This window comes from Scyliorhinus torazame, chromosome 12 (genome assembly GCF_047496885.1).
Source record: "Scyliorhinus torazame isolate Kashiwa2021f chromosome 12, sScyTor2.1, whole genome shotgun sequence".
Classification (NCBI taxonomy): Eukaryota; Metazoa; Chordata; class Chondrichthyes; order Carcharhiniformes; family Scyliorhinidae; genus Scyliorhinus; species Scyliorhinus torazame.
The window spans coordinates 157,951,216-157,971,405 of record NC_092718.1 but is presented as its reverse complement, the minus strand read 5'-3'; the positions used below and the strand labels follow the sequence as shown (position 1 = coordinate 157,971,405).

The 20,190-nt window shown below is 42.7% G+C and overlaps 1 protein-coding gene across 3 annotated transcripts in view; it reads right to left on the bottom strand.

Annotated features, from left to right (window-relative positions):
* Positions 1 to 20,190, bottom strand: part of LOC140386687 (NADPH--cytochrome P450 reductase-like) — a 90,650-nt gene that overhangs the window by 21,116 nt on the left and 49,344 nt on the right. For all 3 annotated transcript variants that reach the window (XM_072469244.1, XM_072469246.1, XM_072469245.1), the window contains exons 5-8: positions 12,568 to 12,692; positions 5,618 to 5,707; positions 5,172 to 5,270; positions 2,063 to 2,179 (exon numbers count right to left, since the gene is read on the bottom strand). In XM_072469244.1, the coding sequence (XP_072325345.1) occupies positions 2,063 to 2,179; positions 5,172 to 5,270; positions 5,618 to 5,707; positions 12,568 to 12,692 (431 nt within the window). The remainder of the gene's footprint in view (positions 1 to 2,062; positions 2,180 to 5,171; positions 5,271 to 5,617; positions 5,708 to 12,567; positions 12,693 to 20,190) is intronic.

The window sequence follows — 20,190 nt, the reverse complement described above, 5'->3', positions numbered from 1 at the left end:
CATAGCATTATGGGGAAATTAGTAGCATGGATAGAGGATTGGTTAATTAATAGAAAGCAAAGAGTGGGGATTAATGGGTGTTTCTCTGGTTGGCAAATCGGTAGCTAGTGGTGTCCCTCAGGGATCAGTGTTGGGCCCACAATTGTTCACAATTTACATGATTTGGAGTTGGGGACCAAGTGCAATGTGTCCAAGTTTGCAGACGACACTAAGATGAATGGTAAAGCAAAAAGTGCAGAGGATACCGGAAGTCTGCAGCGGGATTTGGATAGGTTAAGTAAATGGGCTAGGGCCTGGCAGATAGAATACAATGTTGACAAATGCGAGGTTATCCATTTTGGTAGGAGTAACAGCAAAAGGGATTATTATTTAAATGATAAAATATCAAAACATGCTGCTGTGCAGAGAGACCTAGGTGTGCTAGTGCATGAGTCGCAAAAAGTTGGTTTACAGGTGATTAAGAAGGCAAATGGAGTTTTGTCCTTCATTGCTAGAGGGATGGAGTTTAAGACTGGGGAGGTTATGCTGCAATTGTATAAGGCGTTAGTGAGGCCACACCTGGAGTATTGTGTTCAGTTTTGGTCTCTTTACTTGAGAAAGGACGTACTGGCGCTGGAGGGTGTGCAGAGGAGATTCACTAGGTTAATCCCAAAGCTGAAGGGGTTGGATTACGAGGAGAAGTTGAGTAGACTGGGACTGTACTCGTTGGAATTTAGAAGGATGAGGGGGGATCTTATAGAAACATATGAAATTATGAAGGGAATAGATAGGATAGATGCGGGCAGGTTGTTTCCACTGGCGGGTGAAAGCAGAACGAGGGGGCATAGCCTCAAAATAAGGGGAAGTAGATTTAGGACTGAGTTTAGGAGGAACTTCTTCACCCAAAGGGTTGTGAATCTATGGAATTCCTTGCCCAGTGGAGCAGTAGAGGCTCCTTCATTAAATGTTTTTAAGATAAAGATTATTTTAGCTTGGTGGCATTTTACTCATGACTTTCCTTTTAGCAGCATGGAGGAAATAACAATTCTGAATATTAATCATCTTGTGCTCATCCTTGGTTTCAAGCCCAGAGTTTAAAAAAAAAAAAATTGGAGTACCCAATTATTTTTTTTTCCAATTAAGGGGCAATTTAGCATGGCCAATCCACCTACTCTGCGCATCTTTGTGTTATAAAGGTGAGACCCACGCAGACACGGGGAGAATGTGCAAACACCACAAGGACAGTGACCCGGGGCCTGGATCGAACCTGGGTCTTCAGCGCCGTGAGGCAGCAATGCTAACTACTGCGCCACCCAAGCCCAGAGATTTTTTTAAATTTTTTTTTTTTTTTAAATGGTTCTCATCACCTTTTCGTTGAAGTACTGAACATGTTAGGTTATTGTATAAATGCTATCTCTAACTTACCGAACTCTCAAGAATACAACTGCTCTCTATGCCTGACACTCTTCTAGCTCTCTCCTAACGCCTAATCATCTACTAACCTAATCCCAGAATCCCCTAGTTACATAATATTTATATGACTGTTCTGTGGTTCCCTCTAGTGGTAAGAAGCATTATCATTAACTTGTTAACTCTTTACATCGCAGTCAATATACATATCATTACAACCAGAGGGGAACGTTCTTCACACAGAGGGTGGTGAGCTCTGTAGTTCTCTCTAGTGGTAAGAAGCAATGTCATTAATGTGTTAACTCTTTACATCCCAGTCAATATAGATATCATTACAACCAGAGAGGAAATTTCTTCACAGAGTGGTGAGCATCTGGAACGGGCTGCCAGAGGTAGTGGTAGATGCGGGTACGATTTTGTCTTTTAAAAAGTAGTTAGACAGTTACAATGGCAGGGTGGGAATAGAGGGATATGGGCCAAAATTCGGGCAAGTGGGACTAGCTTAGTGATAAGAAACTGAGCGGCATGGACAAGCTGGGCTGAAGGGCCTGTTTCCATGCTGTAAACATTTACGACTCTATGTTTCTCCCGGCTATATTCATGAAATTAATTCACACTCAACAAAAGACCCATTATTAGGAGTGTCCAAGTAGTTAAGTCAGTCCTCCCTTACCTAATCTTTGAACCGCTGATGTCCAGCTCCAGGTGCATGAGGTGCCTTTCTCCTCCTCTATTCAATTTCCGGTTCGCTGTTACAGATGCCAAAAATGGGTTCTTTGCATCAAAAGGCCTGAATTGGAAACAACAGCATTTTTTAAACAAACCTTAGAGCGATGCTCACATCAAACAAAAGTTAACACTACTCAATATCTGCATCAGAAGATAAGAAAAATAGAAAGCCAGGGAGGATGAGTAGTTTTCAGAATGCATCATCCAAGCAATCATTTAAATTTAGTGGTAGGATTATTAAGCCCACCACTCATTTCTTTCTTACATTTTAGCACTTAAAATTTAACTTCACACATTACAGCCCATGATTTCTCAACTTACCTCATCTTCTCTGCTACTCCAACCTTGATACTGTGGGTCTTAGAATCATAAAACCAGGAGGAGACCATTCAGGCCATCGTGCTGGTACCAGGTCTATAAATATTTAACCAATTTGTCCCACTCTCCAGCAACTTTCCACTACTTTTTAATTGTACTGGGTGAATTACGTCTATCGTGTCCATGGGCTATTTACACTTTGCTTTCATGATGTTGCGTGGCCCATTTATCCCAATGCATGGTATATATCTGATTGATGCATGGGCATACATTCGTGTACCTTAAGAGGAAATATTTCTCTTGATAGTTTCATTGCCTTCTCTGCCTCTTGCGCGAGATGCCCCCCCCCCCATCTACTCTCCCACCTCCCTGTCCCAGCTCAGCCTCACCTGGACCCCCACATCCCATCAGTAACCACCCATGGGGTCGCTCACAATCATAGCATCTTCTTCAGTTTAATAACCAACTTGGTCTCGGTCCAACATCTAATAACAAGTAGGCTTACATTAACAATGCAATGAAGTTACTGTGAAAATACACTAGTCGCCACGCTACGGCGCCTGTCCGGGTATAAGAAGGGAAAATTCAGAATGTCCAATTACATGCTCGTGAATATTTACAGATGATTAATCCAGGAAGGGAATTTCCTGAGACATCTGGTGACCTTACGGTGGCGCAGCAGCACAAACAGCTTGGAAGGGAATTGTTGTTGATGGTTCTGAAATTGGTTAGCAAACTATTTAAACAAGACTGATCTATCAGACTAACCATTTGATGCAAGGACATTTCAATGCCTGCTCATATTTAAAATATAGAGTATGGAGCAGGCCAGACTGAGACAGACAGTAGTGAACAGACCCTATCCTTTCCACTCAGGAATGCCGTTGCAGCTATTTAATATGGTGAGCAGAGATCAGTTCAGCTGTTTCCATAGTACCCCTATTCAGGCTACGATATGTAAATAGATGTTCTATGAACGTAGAACAGTGCACTGTTGCAATGGAAACAGGAAATCAAATGCAGCCATAAGACGCAAGTACAAATACATAGAACATACAGTACAGAAACAGGTCATTCACCTCAACTGGTCCATACTCCACATGTGCCTCCTCCCAGTCGGTGCTGCTGTACCAGGAGCCAAATACAGTTCGGCAAGCGTAATGGGGCAAGCTAGGATGTATGTAGTGGAGTTCTGAATAGCAATTGTATCTTCACAGCTAATGCGCCTGGTGAGAATGGTATGCCCAAAGTCTATCTATCGTCTCATAACTTTCCTCTCGGGAAATAGCCAGCTGCTGGTATCCATAAAGCAAAACGGCAGTGGTTGGATCCCTCCACATGCAGCAAACTATAGGTAATAGCTGCAAACTCCTTGCATCCAATTAAAATGTATATGGAGCACTGTGCTCAAGAGGTCACATGTTTGTTATCTGCAGTAGTATCGGTATGCATTTTTTAAGAACACAAAAGGCCATTACACCAAAACTGTCTTCTCCCTTTGATCAAATAATTCACCTCCAATTAAAAAGTAACAAAGGATATGGGGAGACTCTCTCCTGCTGAGTTGGGCTTTGTTATATTTGGTGTTTTGAGAGTTCAGTATGTAAAGATATTTCCAACTGAACTGCTTTTTGGAAAAGCAGCTCAGAGTGGATGTTTTGTGAAAATCTAAGTACTTCCGTACTGAAGCTGAAGATGGGCAGAATCAGCTGGCTTTGTTTCTCAACTGGCTTATTTTGTAATAGTTTTAGTCTAACTGTTTTAACTGGAACACAACCAAGTTCTCTACGCCAAACCCAAGTTTGGGTATTGATCCCAAACTAATACTCGATAAGACATGTTTTACACATACAGCAAAACAGTCTTCCAATTCCTGCTGGGAATTCTAATACTCTTGAGCTATTCTTTCCCTAGTTTTGAGAATCTGGAGTCCTGCCAGTTCAGAAATTATAAAATATCAAATTATCCATTACAGGAGGAATCTGTAACAGCCTGCCTCATTGTGTTGTTGATGGTTCAGAGATTTATTCAAGGGAAACGGTGAGCAACTTTATTGAAGTATTTGGAAAGTTGAAGTACTTTAGATTGGAATTACCTTCCGAGAAGTACAGTTTTATGTTGAATTGAGAACGCTGAAGGAGTAAGATGTGTTACACAAAGTCAGAGTCCGGCTCAACCTGCATGTTGTTATTTGGCACCTTTCAACAAATGCATTAACTCAGGGATTTTCATATCGCTTCGCAGGCGTTTGGCCAAGATCAAGCGGCAGATCACGCCCAAACGATGGGGTGCAAGGCCTTTTCTTGTTAGCTTTAATCTTGTATGTCTCTCTTGTGGAGACCATGAATTGGCTTCAATTTGAATTGTTTTTTGGAGCAAGCATTGGCTTTGTAACTTTAAGAATGGGATTTGAAAAAATGTAAATTAAAATGTTTTAAAAACTCGTGATTTCACAAAAAAGATGACAACATTCTTTTCAGAAAGATGAATACAGGCTTAAGGATCCTTATCTTCGCAAACTGATTGCGGCACTGGTTGCGTTGCAAACTCAACAACTGTCTGACAAGACAACTGAGGTTCTTGGCCAAATAAATTAATCAGCATCAATAAATGGAGTAATCAGAGTACAGACAGTGTGCATTGGAATTTCAATTATTCTTTGTTAAATTATATGGTCAGCTGTTTTGCAATGCAAACCAGTGACAATTGAGAGAACATTGCAAAAATTCACTTACGGTTTTTGAATTTCGTAAGCTTTCAGACGTCCCATCTCTCCAGTATAGACTTTATTCATGTTCATGTCGTTATGCATCACAAGCTCATATTGACGGATGCTGCAAAGCAGTAAGCACAATGTTACTTGCAAACAGCCTGTACGCTTGGTGCAAGATAAACTAATCTTGGCTATCAAGTCATTAAGGGAGCCGCTGCAAGCTTCCACAGTGGAAACGATAGTGACAAACAATCTGACCAGGAACGCAGCTGATGCCCTGGGACTTTTAAAAAATATATAAATTGGTTCACATGAATTGATTTGGATGCAAAATTCTTTCCCTGTGCTGATTGAGATCAGTTTGATATTATTCGCTACTGTTCTGCAGTTTCAAAGTGATTGACCAATTAAAGAAATTACCCGGGTTAATGTAACATTACCAACACCATTCATAAAAGCGGCACTCACCTGGAATCATCGCCAGTGGCTTCCACACCAAAGTGCTCACATACTGCTGGCCAGAACTGCTCCCGCCACATGATGAAATCCTCCTCCAGGCTAATGGGTATAAAAACATCTCAGATTTAATTGAACTGCAAACTCCCATCAGTGACCATGGATTATGATTTCAGGCTTGCATTAAATCAGATGACATGGTGGGCGGCATTCTCCAGTCCCCCAGCCTCATGGCTCGATGGCAGGATTCTCTACTTCCGCCACTTGGTCAATGGAATTTCCCATTGAAGCCACTCCACGCCATCGGGAAACATGCAGGCAGGGATGTGCTGCCGGCAGGTGCAGAGAATCTGAACAGGCAGAACATTCTGGCCGGTTGTATTCTGAACAAATGCCACACTCCATATCGTGTCAGCTATCTATAACAGTGAAGGGACACTGTTCAAATCTAACCACAGCCTGAGCACCAGGTCACAGAAACAGAACTGGCTGCCGCTCTGGAATTACATTCTTTCTATTGTCAGGATAATACCTAGCTTGTACTGGCTCGTGGGCAGAAGATGCATCCCTTAAAAAGGGAGGTGGTGGGAAGGCGGGTGTGAGAAGCATTCCCTTGGTTAAAAAAGTTTTTTTAAAAAAAAATAATAAAGTGAATGACTTTAGCCTCCTCAAAGCAAACCTTAGATCCTATAATCCAGAAGTAGGCACCTTTTTACTCATTTGCAGACATTCATAAGCCACAAAAATGATCAATTCTCCAATTCAAGTGACCTGTGTGTTGGATTAAATACAGACTCGCACCATGGTGGCAGTTTCTTTGAAGAGGTGAAATAACAATATCAGAGCCCAGCTTACAAAGGCTAATGCAACCAAAATATTTGCTCATAATTAATTGGCATAAAATTAAAAATCTCTTGAAATAATCAAATCTTTATAACCTCAAAGCACCAGAGGATAAGTCCTTCACAATTACACAGTATTGGCAATACCATTTCTTTCTCACTTCAGCATACATTTAGTTGTATGGAATCAAAGCAACACCTAAATAACTACATTACAACAGTGACTACACCCAAGGCTTTGTGTCCTGACTGCTGTAACTTGTGTTCCAGAATTAGCCAGGCCCCCAGTCAAACCGTTTCAGTGCAGCTACAACACTGGCATCCACCAGACAATGTGAAAGGTTTTCCAGGTATGTCTTATCCACAAAAAGCAGGTCTGTCTTAGCGACAAAAAGCAAGGCAAATCCAATCTGGAAAATTCAGCCCCATCGGTCTACTCTCAATCGTCAGCAAGTAATGAAAGGTGTCATTGGCAGTGTTATCAAGTGGCATTTACTCACCAGTAACCTTCTGAACAATGCTCAGTTTGTGTTCGGTCAGGGCAACCTGGTTCCAGACTTCATTAGACTTAATGAAAATTGTAATTCAGGTATTTTGTCCGCGAGATGATGGGAGAGCAACTCCCCCTCGATATATAGACCGAGAGATGAAGTGAGATCAGCTTGCTCTCGATATCAAGACGCCACTTGATTGAGAGTGACATCAAGAAACATTGAAATCAGTGGTAATCGGGGAAAGCTCTCCGCTAGATGGAGTCATATCTAGCACAAAGGAAGATGGTTGTTGGAGGTCAATCATCTCAGCCCCAGGACGTCAGAGTAGTTCTGTAGGCCCAACCATCTTCAGTCACATCGTCAATAACATTCCCTTAACGTCAGGAGCAAGGATGCTCGTTGATGATTGCAGTGGTCAATGACACCTCAGGTACTGAAGTGGTTCATGCTCAGTTGCAGCAAGATTTGCACAACATTCAGATATCAGCTGGTAAGTAACATTCACGTCACACTAATGCCAGGCAATGATCATTTCCAACAAGAGAGAATTAGTGCCCCATGACATTCAATGGCATTACCATTGCTGAATCCCCGCCATCAACATCCGGGGGGGTGGTGGTATAACATTCACTCCTTCTACCATCGACGCACATCGGCAGCAGTGTGTAACATCTACAAATGCACTGTAGCAACTTGCCAAGGCTCCTCCGGCAGCACCTTCCAAATCTGAAACGTCTACCGCCTCGAAAGACAAGGGCAACAGAAACAATGGAACACCACCATCTCCAACCTCTCCTCCAAACTGCACATGGTCGTGACTTGGCCGTTCCTTCATTGTCACTGGTTCATAATCCTGGAACACTACCTAATAGCACTGTAGGGGCGTACCTACACCACATGGGCTGTGGCAGTTAAATAAGGTAGCTCACCACTTGCCAGCAATGCTCACACCCATTCATTGAAAAATCAATCTCAGAATTCAGAAATGAACTGTTAAACTACAGCCAATCCCTATTCTTATCTATTTAGACCATAAGACATAGGAGCGGAAGTAAGGCCATTCGGCCCATCGAGTCCACTCCACCATTCAATTATGGCTGATTTCAACTCCATTTACCCGCTCTCTCTCCATAGCCCTTAATTCCTCGAGAAATCAAGAATTTATCAACTTCTGTCTTAAAGACACTCAACGTCCCGGCCTCCACCGCCCTCTGTGGCAATGAATTCCACAGACCCACCACTCTCTGGCTGAAGAAATTTCTCCTCATCTCTGTTCTAAAGTGACTCCCTTTTATTCTAAGGCTGTGCCCCCGGGTCCTAGTCTCCCCTGCTAATGGAAACAACTTCCCTACGTCCACCCTATCTAAGCCATTCATTATCTTGTAAGTTTACCATCCTAATTCAGTTTTCCAGCCAAACTTCACAAGGTAATCTTAAAAAATGCAATAACTTATATTTGATATCAACAGAAACATCCCCCAAACTACCAACAGCTTGGATTTATAACATCTTTAATGCAATAAGAACACTTCAAAACACTACACGGGAACTTCATGAAACAAATATGATAGAATCACGTAAGGCGCTCATAGGGCAGTTGACCAAAACCCAACCAAAGAGGCAGATTTTAAGGAATACCTCAAAAGAGGTTAAGTGAGGTAGAGTTAGAGAGATTTAGGAGTCATCTCCAACTTGAATCCTATGCAACTGAGCACAGTTCTCAATGGTGAAAGAATAAAATTGAGGTTGCTCAAGAGGACTGGAATTAGAGGAGCACAGATATTGTGAATCAGAGTTATGGGACTGAAGGAAATTGCAGAGATAGAAAGAGATGTCATGGAGGATTTGAAGATGAATTTTAATTAATAATCTTTATTGTCACAAGTAAACTTACATTAACACTGCAATGAAGTTACTGTGAACAGCCCCTAGTCACCACATTCCGCTGCCTGTTCGGGTACAGAGGGAGAATTCAAAATGTCCAAATTACCTAACAGCACGTCTTTGGGGACTTGTGGGAGGAAACCGGAGCACCCGGAGGAAACCCACGCTGTCACGGGGAGAACCTGCAGACTCCGCACAGTGACCCAACCCAGGAATCGAACCTGGGACCCTGACGCCGAGAAGCAACAGTGCTAACCACTGTGATACCGTGTGCTTAAAATGGAGGTGCTAACCAGGAGCTACGTAGATCAACCAGCACACATGGGTGATGGGCGAATAGTATTTGGTATCAGTTAGCTCGCAAGGAGCAGGGTTTTGGATGACCAAATTTACAGATGGTAGAATGTGGTTAGCCTAGAGTGCGGTGGAATTGTCTGAAGGTAACAAAGGCATGGATGAGGGTTACAGCAGCAAGGAGCTGAGACAGGTCAGAGTTATGGTGAAAATAGGCGGTCTTAGTGGTGGCATGAACCCGTGCTCAGTAATTCATCTTGGGGTCAAATATGACATCGGGTTTACAAGCAGTCTGGTTCAGATTCAGACAGACGGACATCTCTGCTGGCCAGGGAGCAAAGTCTGTGGTGGGGACTGAAGACAATTGTTTCAGTCTTCCCAATATACAGTTGGAGGAAATTTCTGCTGGTCCAGCATGGGATGTTGAACAGGTCAGGTGACCATAGAGACAATGAAGGGTTGAGCGAGTTGATGAAGAGGTAGAGCGTGAAATCATCAGTATGCAAGGAAACTGATGTGCTTCCGATGATGTCACTGAGAAGTAGCACATAGATGAGTAATAAGTGGAGACAAAGGAGAGATCCTTGGGGGGGGTGCGGGCACCAACGTGGGAGTCACTGAGTTGATAAGATAAAAATGGAAAAATTAAACCAGGTGAATGGAGTTCCATCCAGCTCAATGACGTTTGAAAGGCATTGGAAGAGGATGGAGAGATCAACTACATCAAAGTCAGCAGAGAGGTAGAGAAAGTGGGTGGCACAGTGGCTAGCACCGCTGCCCCACAGTGCCAGGGACCCGGGTTCAATTCTGACCTCGGGTCACAGTTATGTGGAGTTTGCACTTGCACGTTCTCGGAGTCTGCGTGAGTTTTCGCCAGGTGCTCTGGTTTCCTCCCACAGTTCAAAGATGTGCAGATTAGGTGGATTGGCTATGGTAACTTGTCCCTAAGTGTTCAAAGGTTAGGTAGGGGTTACAGGAGTGGGCCTGTGTAGGGAGGTCTTGTGAATGGTCAGTCCAGATTCGATGGGCCGAATTGCCTCTTTCGGCACTGTAGGGATTCTGTGAAAACAAGACTTGTATTTATATAGTGCGTTGCGTGACCTCAGGACACGTCAAGGTGGCTTTCTGTTGCTTCACAGCGCCAGGGATCCGGGTTTGATTCCCGGCTTGGGGTATTGTCTGTGCAACGTCTGCACGTTCTCCCCGTGTTTGTGTGGGTTTCCTCCGGGTGCTCCCACAAGTCCTGAAAGACGTTCTAGTTAGGGGAATTGGACATTCTGAATTCTCCCTCAGTGTACCCGAACAGGCGCCAGAGTGTGGCGACTAGGGGATTTTCACAGTAATGTGACTGCAGTGTTAATATAAGCCTACTGTGACACTAGTAAAGATTATTGTGCACAGCCAATTGAGGACTTCTGAAGTGTATTCACTGTTGTAATGTAGGAAACTCTATAGTCAATTTGCACATTGAAAGCTCCCACAAACAACGATGCGATAAACATCAGGTCTGTTTTGGTGGTGTTGATTGGAGGGATAAATATTGGCCAGAACACTGGGGATAACTCTGTTCTTCTTTGTAATAGTGTCATGAGACCTTTGACATCTACCTGTGGGGGCAGATGGGGCATCTGCTTAACATTTCGTCCAAGAAACAGCACTCCCTTGATACTGCACCAGGGTGTCAGCCTAGAGAAGGAAGAGAATATGGTTGCCTTTGCCACAGTCACTTGGACATCAATTGCGCATTTGAGGAGGGCTGTTTCGGTATTGTTGCACAGGCGGAAATTTCATTGAAGGTACTCAAGCATGGAGCTCCAGAAAGACGGGCAGAGATTTAGGAAGTAACAACACAATCAAGGATTTTGAAGAGGAAAGGGAAGTCAGTAGCTTGCAAGGTTGGAGGTATGAAACATAATCTCATGAAATCGGAAAAGGTCCAAGCGATACAATAGATGGCTAATATCTCACTAAGCCCAACGTATCTCATAGTTTGTGGTAGAACTTGGTAGCACAGTGGATAGTACTGCTGCCTCACAGCACCAGGGACCCAGGTTTGATTCTGGCCTTGGGTGACTGTCAGTGCGGAGTTTGCACTCTCGACCCCCCCACCCAGTGTCTGCGTGGGTTTCCTCTGGGTGCTCCTCTTTCCTCCCATAGTCCAAAGCTGTGCAAGTTAGGTGGATTGACCATGCTAAATTGCCCCTTAGTGTTCAAAGGCTAGGAGGGATTACTGGGATAGCGTGGTGGAAGTGGGCCTTGGTGGGATGCCCTTTCGGAGGATCGGTGCAGACTGGATGGGCTGAATGGCCTCCTTCTGCACTGTAGGAATTCTATAATTCTAAAACTGCCAATACCATTTTGAGAAGCAGATTAAACAAAGGAACACAGGGTGTTAAACGCGTAATCCTATGGCAATCATATCCTGCCCTTTGTCTTGAAAAGGACTTGAGGATTACCGTATGTTCAAAGGCAGCTCCGGAGCTTTTTCCAGTGACTGGTCAAAGTTAAATACAGGCTTACTTGGCAGGAGAAAGGGAAGTTTTATTACTGTATCATCAAGGACTTAGCCTTTTTTTATTTGAGATATGACCAACTTCCATTATTTTTGGATAAACCATTGGAAAGAGAAAGTTAATAATAATCTTTATTGTCACAAGTAGGCTTACATTAACACTGCAATGAAGTTACGTGAAAAGCCCCTAGTAGCCACATTCCAGCACCTATTCGGGTACACAGAGGGAGAATTTAGAATATCCAATTCACTCAACAGCACATCTTTCGGGACTTGGAGATTGGAGTGCCCGGAGGAAACCCACGCAGACACGGGGAGACTCCGCACAGACAGTGACCCAACCCAGGAATCGAACCTGGGATCTTGGTGCTATGAAGCAACAATGCTAACCACTGTGCTACCGTGCCGCCTAATGAAGTTGCAGTTGCCCCTCTGTAATAACAGAAAATGCTGGGTTGTCCCCTCAAGTATATGTGCAACTTCTGCTTAGTATCAACATTTAGAGGTGTAACTTGTGTGTTCAAAAGAATGTTTGGCTGCCCTCTCTCATAAATGCTCTTGTTGCCAATCTCCAAGGTACGGCAGTTAAGCTTGGCACTTCAGTTTTCAGCAATTAGCCTCTGCTCTCAGTATTTTGCCACTGGTTCACTGAAAGTAATGAACCAAAGCATTAACTGAGAAAGCACCAGCACCTTACTCAGAAATGGAAGCTCTGATGTCAACTCACTGCACGCTTTATATTTTAAACTGCAAGGCAAGACAAAGATTATTTTTTAACATTCGTAACATTGAAAAAGCACTCAATCTGGCCTAATTTTTAGTAGCTGTAATTTAAAACAACCTTTAATCTTTGCATCACAGCTAGGAAACCTTGAAGGCTAGAGCATTTTCTACCAGTACCATGTTTATAGAAACTTGACCTATAAAAGCACTTACTTGCCATCATCATCTCCCAGTCCAAGTTCAAAGATCCTTTCTGCTCCCAGCTGCTCCAGTCTTTTGTTTACATACTTTCCCATTGCATTAAAATGTTCATAAGTTTTATTTCCAAGCCCAAAGACCTAGAAGAAATAAAATTCTAAATTATTTTATCAGATTTTGCACAACCTTTTTTTGTTTTGGGATGAGTCAGGTGCAGAGTTTACACATTTTGAACCAATGCAGAGGACGTTTGACCCCTACAATAAGTATTCAATGGGTTTCTGTCACCCTGGGTGACTAGTTATCAAGGGTAGTATACAGTTGAAAATTCAGATCACGGCAGCTGGTTAGTTTCAAAGAACAACAAAAGAACAAAGAAAAGCACAGCACAGGAACAGGCCCTTCGGCCCTCCAAGCCTGTGCCGACCATGCTGCCCGTCTAAACTAAAATCTTCTACACTTCCTGGGTCCGTATCCCTCTATTCCCATCCTATTCATGTATTTGTCAAGATGCCCCTTAAACTCTCCGTCACTCTGTAAAAGGTTAATTTTTGTAGCCCTCTCCTTGTTTCAGATTAAATCATTTCATTCGTGGCCACCCTCTCATCACCTCACTTAATTTCCATTCAATCTGATAAGGTCCACAAAACATAGCTTTTAAAGGTTCACCTACCACTGGTAACATTACTAAAACTTGATCTCCACTGGCAAAACTATAAACTTCGGATTTCTTGTCCGCTACCGGTTTCATCACATTTTGTGAAACTTTTAAATGTTGTCTAGCCAATTCACCTGCTCTATTTAATCGTTCCTTAAAATTTATCACGTAATCCAATAATGTAAGTTCTGATTTCTCACTCACCAATTTTTCCTTAATCAATTTAAGTGGTCCTCTTACCTCATGACCAAAAATTAGTTCAAAAGGACTGAATTTGGTTGACTCATTAGGTGCATCCTTAATTGCAAACAGTACGAATGGAATTCCTTTATCCCAATCCCCTGGAAAATCTTGACAATAAGCCCTCAACATTGTCTTTAATGTCTGATGCCCCTTTCTAAAAGTCCCTGCGATTCTGGATGGTACGCAGTTGATTTAAATTGTTTTATTCCTAAGCTATCCAGAACTTCTTTGAATAACCTAGAGGTAAAATTTAATCCTTGATCCGATTGCATTTCTGTGGGTAGTCCATATCTAGTAAAGAATTTAAGTAACTCCTCCACAATCTTTTTAGCTGTAATATTACGTACTGGAATGGCCTCTGGAAACCTAGTAGACACATCCATCATCATCAAAAGATATTGATTCCCACTTTGTTTTAGGAAGCGGTCCTATGCAATTAATAGGACCCTTGGAAGAGGTTCCTCAAATGTTGCAATGGGTATTAAGGGTGTTGGTTTTATCACTGCTTGAGGTTTCCGTATCACTTGACATGTGTGACATGATTGACAAAATTTAACTACATCTTTATGTAGTCCAGGCCAATAAAAATGTTTCTGGATTTTAGCTTGAGTTTTCCTTATTCCCAAATGACCTCTCACTAGTACCTCATGTGCAACTCGCAACTCCTCCTTTCTATACCCTACCGACAATACTACTTGATGAACTTCTGCCCACTTTTCATCCGCCTGCATATGTAAAGGTCTCCATTTTCTCATCAAGACATCACTTTTATGGTAATAACACTCTGGTATACTCTCAGATTCCTCTTCCGTATATGCTTTCTGATATATCTGTTTTATTCCTACATATTTCTGTTGTTACTCCGCCAATTTTCCGGAACTAAAAATATCCACCTCATCCTCCACCTGTTCTTGTTCTTTCAACCATCTAATCAAAAATCGTTTCTGATAATTGCACTTCAACTTCACTCTCTGATTTCTCCTCGTCTTAACCTGTGACTTTGCGGCCTTGTTACTACACAATCAGGGAAAGTCCCAGGATATTCGTCCTTCAACACTTCAGTTGTCTGATTTTCCACTGGCTTATCAACCACAGTCGGCATCACTCCCACCTGCGATCCAGCTATATCATTACCCAAGATAAACTGTATTCCTGGACTAGATAGTTTATTTTTTTCTCCTACTACCACTTCACCACTCTTCACCGGACTTTCCAACCTTACCTTATATAATGGAACACTACTCTTCTCACCCTGAATTCCACATATTACCACCTTTTCTGGCAACATTCTTCCCAAACTACATAACTCCTCATCTCTTACCATTAAAGATTGACTAGCTCCCATATCTCTTAAAATTGCGACTTCTTTACCTGCTCCTCCTGATACACGAGTAAACCTTACCCACACAAGTAAATTCTTCAAAGAGATCTGGCACCTTCTTATCAATCACCTCTTGATCAGGCTGTACAATCTTTTGCACCTCCTTCGCTTCACTTGGGCTTTCCTTTACCACTTTAACAAACCCCACTGTCTTATCCTGTTTTACCACATCAGCCTTCCCAGTGCTTTTCTTCCACCACCAACATTGTGACTTTACATGGCCCAGTTTATTACAGTGAAAACATTTGAAACTTTTCATGTCTCTTCCACCTTCCTGGATTTCTTTTTTAATCTGAGGTACACTCTCCTTATTATCTCCCATCAGATCGCCTTTACTTTTACCACTTGAGTATTTCTCATGTCCCCAGTTTCTATCCCTCACAGGCTGAAACTGATGTCGGAAACCAAGCTTCGATTTATGAACTAATTCATAATCATCTGCTATTTCTGCTGCTAATCTCGCAGCTTTAACCCTCTGCTCTTCCACATGAGGTCTCACTACATCAGGAATTGAATTTTTAAACTCCTCCAAAAGCATAATTTCTCTGAGAGCTTCATACATTTGGTCTATTTTCAAGCCCTTATCCACCTATCAAAATTACTCTGTTTGATCCTTTGAAACTCCATGTATGTTTGACCAAATTCTTTCCTTAAATTTCTAAACCTTTGTCTGTAGGCATCAGGCACTAGTTCATATGCACCCAAGATGGATTTTTTTCACCTCCTCATACGTCTCAGATACCTCCTCCGGTAGTGATGCAAACACTTCACTAGTCCTACCTATCAGCTTTGTTTGAATCAGTAATACCCACATGTCCTGACGCCATTTCATTTGTTTAGCTACCTTTACAAATGAAATGAAATAGGCTTTTACCTCCTTCTCACCAAATCTTGGCAATGCTTGGACATATTTAAATAGATCCCCACCAAGCCTTCGACTATGACGCTCTTTCTCACTATCCTCATCACTATCATCCAACTGTACATTTCCCTTTACGTCTGCAAATTTTAACTGACTGTCATGTTTCATGGCCATTTTCTGAAGTTCAAACTCTCTCTCTTTATCTTTTTCCCTGATCTGTATCTCCCTTTATCTTTTTTTTGTTCTGCTAGGGCTATTCTTTCTATTCTCCTTTGTTCTCTCTCCTTTTCTTTTTCCTCTCTCTCTTTCTTTTTCCTCTCTCTCTCTTTCTCTCTCTCTTTCTTTTTCCTCTTTCTCGTATTCAAGCTGCTTTAATTCTTTCTCATGTTCCATTTATTGAATTTGTAACTGAATTTTTGCCATTTCCAATGAGTCAAACTGTATCTCAGTAAACTTTAAATGCTTAGCCACCGCCATAATGACCTCACCTTTTTGCATTTTGTCAGGTAATGTTAACTGCAATGTTTTTGCCAAATCTTTTTTGTCTTTAAATTTAGAGTACACAATTCATTTTTTCGAAATTAAGGGGCAATTTTGCGTGCTCAATCCACTTACCTTGCACATCTTTGGGTTGTGGGGCGAAACCCACGCAAACACGGGGCGAATGTGCAAACTCCACACGGACAGTGACCCAGAGCCGGGATCGAACCTGGGACCTTGGCGCCGTGAGACTGCAGTGCTACCACTGCGCCACCGTGCTGCTCTGTTTTTGCCAAATCTAACAATCTGCTTTTAGTCTCGGTCTGTAAGTTACTGCATGTGACCGTCTCCACCACCAAAAATGTCTGAGCCTCTGAAAGAGCCATTGTCCACAACACACTCCCTACTTAAACTACAATACCACACCTGAAAAGCAACCACAATATGCTCACCCCTCGCTGTCTTTAAGTTCACAAAGACAATCCAATAGATAGACTTTTATCCCGGACGAGCCCCCAATTTGTTATGGGCCAGGGTTTAGAGAACCCCAAAGTGTATCATGGAGATCACCTTGACGAATGTGATATAAAATAGTTACTTTAGAGATATTAGTTAATGTAATGTAGAAATAAGCCACTTTGATTCTGGCAAGTAGAGACAAAGGATTTTAGACCGCATGGAAAAAAGCAGGAAGAGGTGTGTCTATGAGAGTGATGCTGAATTGATAGGGGCCGGAGAAAGGGATTGGAAGTGAGCCAATCAGAATAGATCAAACAAGTCAGGAGGGACATAGGATGACCTATGGGTGTCGAGTATGTGAAACTTGATGCCATTTGAATGTATCAGTACTGATCTATTTGTCTAGGACATTCACTTAGTTCCCGGGGCTGCAGAGAGCAACATGTTATCTGTATCACTGTGGACTAGGTAGCTTGCAAGCTGAATAAAATAACTAATGTTATACCTGCAAATCCATCTCGACTTTTATGGAGGCCAGACTGACGGATAAAGAAATTTGGGATTCAACATTTGGTGCCGAAACCCGGGATTTCTCAGGGCGATCCTGGTCCAACTGCGAAATCAGAATTAGACTGATTATGAACAGGAGGATGAGGAACAAGGGGCCCTCAATGTAGAACTGGAAAATGACCGCGCATTGATTGTTCCCCTCTTCTTAACGTTTGATTAGTCTGGTCACTCGCGGTTGGCACAGAAAGACCGCCTCGACGAAATCACAGGTCAGTCTGGGGATTAGCATTTTAATTGATGGAACTTCATTTGAGAGTTAATTCGGCTGGGGTAGGCTATATTGTTGATGGGGCATTTAAAACTATAAATGGTTCAACTTCATTTGTGAGTTAATTTGGCTGGGGTAGGCAATATTGTTGATGGGACATTTAAAACTATAAATGGTTCAACTTCATTTGTGAGTTAATTCGGTTGGGTTAGGTTATGGGACGTCGATGCGACATTTGAAATTGAAAATGGTTCACCTCCATGTGTGTATGTGTTAAAAATATAGTTGATTAAGCTAAAATTGTCTCCTTGGACTGTAGTGGCGAAAGACGCAGTTCCGAGGACTAGTTGAGATTATGGGGAATTCCTTGGATGGCACAAATGATCCAGGCGTGCCACTGCAAATATTATGTGATAAGTATCCGGACAAAGCGAAGGATTTTAGAAAATTGTCAGCACAGTTAAGAACTAAAATGGGAGATGAATGGCCACTAGGGGGCACCAAAGACCTAGAAATGGTTAAGAAAATCCAGGGACAAATTTGGAGATTTGGAGAAAAAATCAAAGTATGAAAGCTAAAGAATTAATTGGATTATGGAGGCAATATTGTCAAGAGGAAAGAGATAAGATTATGTTGTCTAGCTGGCAGGACAATGCCCTTAAAATGGGGATTCCAATTAGTGAACAGGGTAACCTAAAAACATTACAGATCTTGAAAAAGGAATGTGCATTTAAAAAAAAGCAAGTAGAGACAGGAAAGACGCGGGTCAAACAAGAGATGAGCTGCGTAGTTCAATGGCTGGCCTTGAATTGACAGAAAAAGAAAAATTCAATAATTTGGAAAAGTCAGTAAAAGTTCCGTCTGCACCCATAGCATGGTCTGCGCTCATTCCAGAACCACCAGAGTACAATAATATATACCCAGTCATTGCTCCCCAGATTCCAAATATGCCAGAAACTCAAGCCCTTTTGGATGATAGTGTGGGTGATAGTGTGGGTCCTGATTTACCAACTTCATGACCAGAAGAGCAAAAGGAACTCTGTCCCACAAGCCCAGTTAGCTCTAGGACAAGATCTCGGACAGCGAGAGAGGGGCTTGATCCTCACCAGAAACAATTAAGCATATCACCTAAGTCTCTCCAAACTAAGGAGAAACCACAAGATTCGGGAACAAAGGAAGCTGAAACAACTTCTTTTGAAGAGAAAGAACTCCCCCTAGTGACAGGGAGAGACGTTGAAGTCTTGGAACAACCAGGGGAAATAGCTAGAGTGCCCCCTGGTGACATTCGGAGACAGTTACCGATTAGGAAGATGCGAAACCCCGACGCAGTGACTGCGGGAGCGAACCCCACGATAGACGTTTACTTTCCATGGACACCCAGTGAGATGATGGCTATTATGGCTACAATCCCAGATAGAAAAAAATCTCCTGCTGCCTTCGTGGATTCCTTGAGAACTACCATCTCAATTTATCAAGCTGATTCAAGGGACCTTTGGGCCCTAGTCCAGCAGATTTTAACCCCAGCAGAGTACCGCAATTATCTTAACCACCTGAATTATGCTAGTCATGCCGCACTTCAGCAGGCCTATGCGTTAGACGACGATAGAAGGACACAGATCTTGAATGCGTTGAATAGCACATTTCAAAGGCCCATAAATCTTTCTGTTATCTTAGACCTAAAACCTAAGAAGACTGAAGAGCCAAAGGAATTTCTGGAGCGTTTTAATGAAATCTACCGGGGCAGTCAGGCGATTTGCTGTATCAAAATGGTCAGAATTCCCCTCAATATTGTGCTATGTTAATGCATTGCCTACCACCTTCTGTGGTTACTGCTGTGAAATGTAATAACATGAATTGGACAGAGAACGACCCTTCCCAGATGGCAAGGGCAGTCAGAATTTATTGGAAGGAGGGTGTAGGCCAAGAAGGAGGCTCAGTTACAAAGGTTAAGACTGAGTATGTAATGAAAAAGGATGATTGGCGATCCCAACAAGCGGCAGAAATGGTAGTTTACCAGCAGGAGCCCCAATATTGTGACTTTGGGTGGGTGGATCAGCGAAGAGGAGGATACCAAACCCACCCAAAGGGACCCTCACCCCCTTTTTATGGCCCACCGAACGAATCAACAGCTCTACAACCGCAGCCCCCTCTGAGGGGCCATTGGTCTACTGGAAGAAGAGGACGGGGCAGAAATAGAGGGAGCAATGCATGTTTTAATTGCGGCCGTATAGATCACTGGCAACAGGAATGCCCCTTTAAAAGACAGGCAGTAGAAGGAGATTATCCGACCCAAAGGAGAGGGTACCCACCAAGGGGAGGACAGACGAGATACACTGACTTCTCCCAGGAAAACCCTTTCCCAACACAGGATTGACTAGCTAATTTAGCCATAAGGACTCTCCAATCGGACAGGGAACCTATTATCTCTCTGCAGATAGGAGATCAACATCACTCATTTGTAATCGACACCGGGGCAGCCATGTCTTCTGTGCAATCAGCACTTAAATTACCATTATCCGACCACACGCAGCAATTGTCAGGGTTCCAAGGACAGGTGTGTGAGTATCCTATTTCTGAACCTGTGACAGTCACTTACGAGAATAAGTCTGTAGAGCATCAGTCTGTAGAGCATCACAGGGGACATGATGTGTTGGAATATGTCAATCCACAGGTCTGGGCGGAATACCCATCACAAGTGGGAAAGACAAATGTTACACCTATTAAGGTGATGATTAAGGATCATGTAAAGCTACCTTCCATTCGACAATACCCCCTGA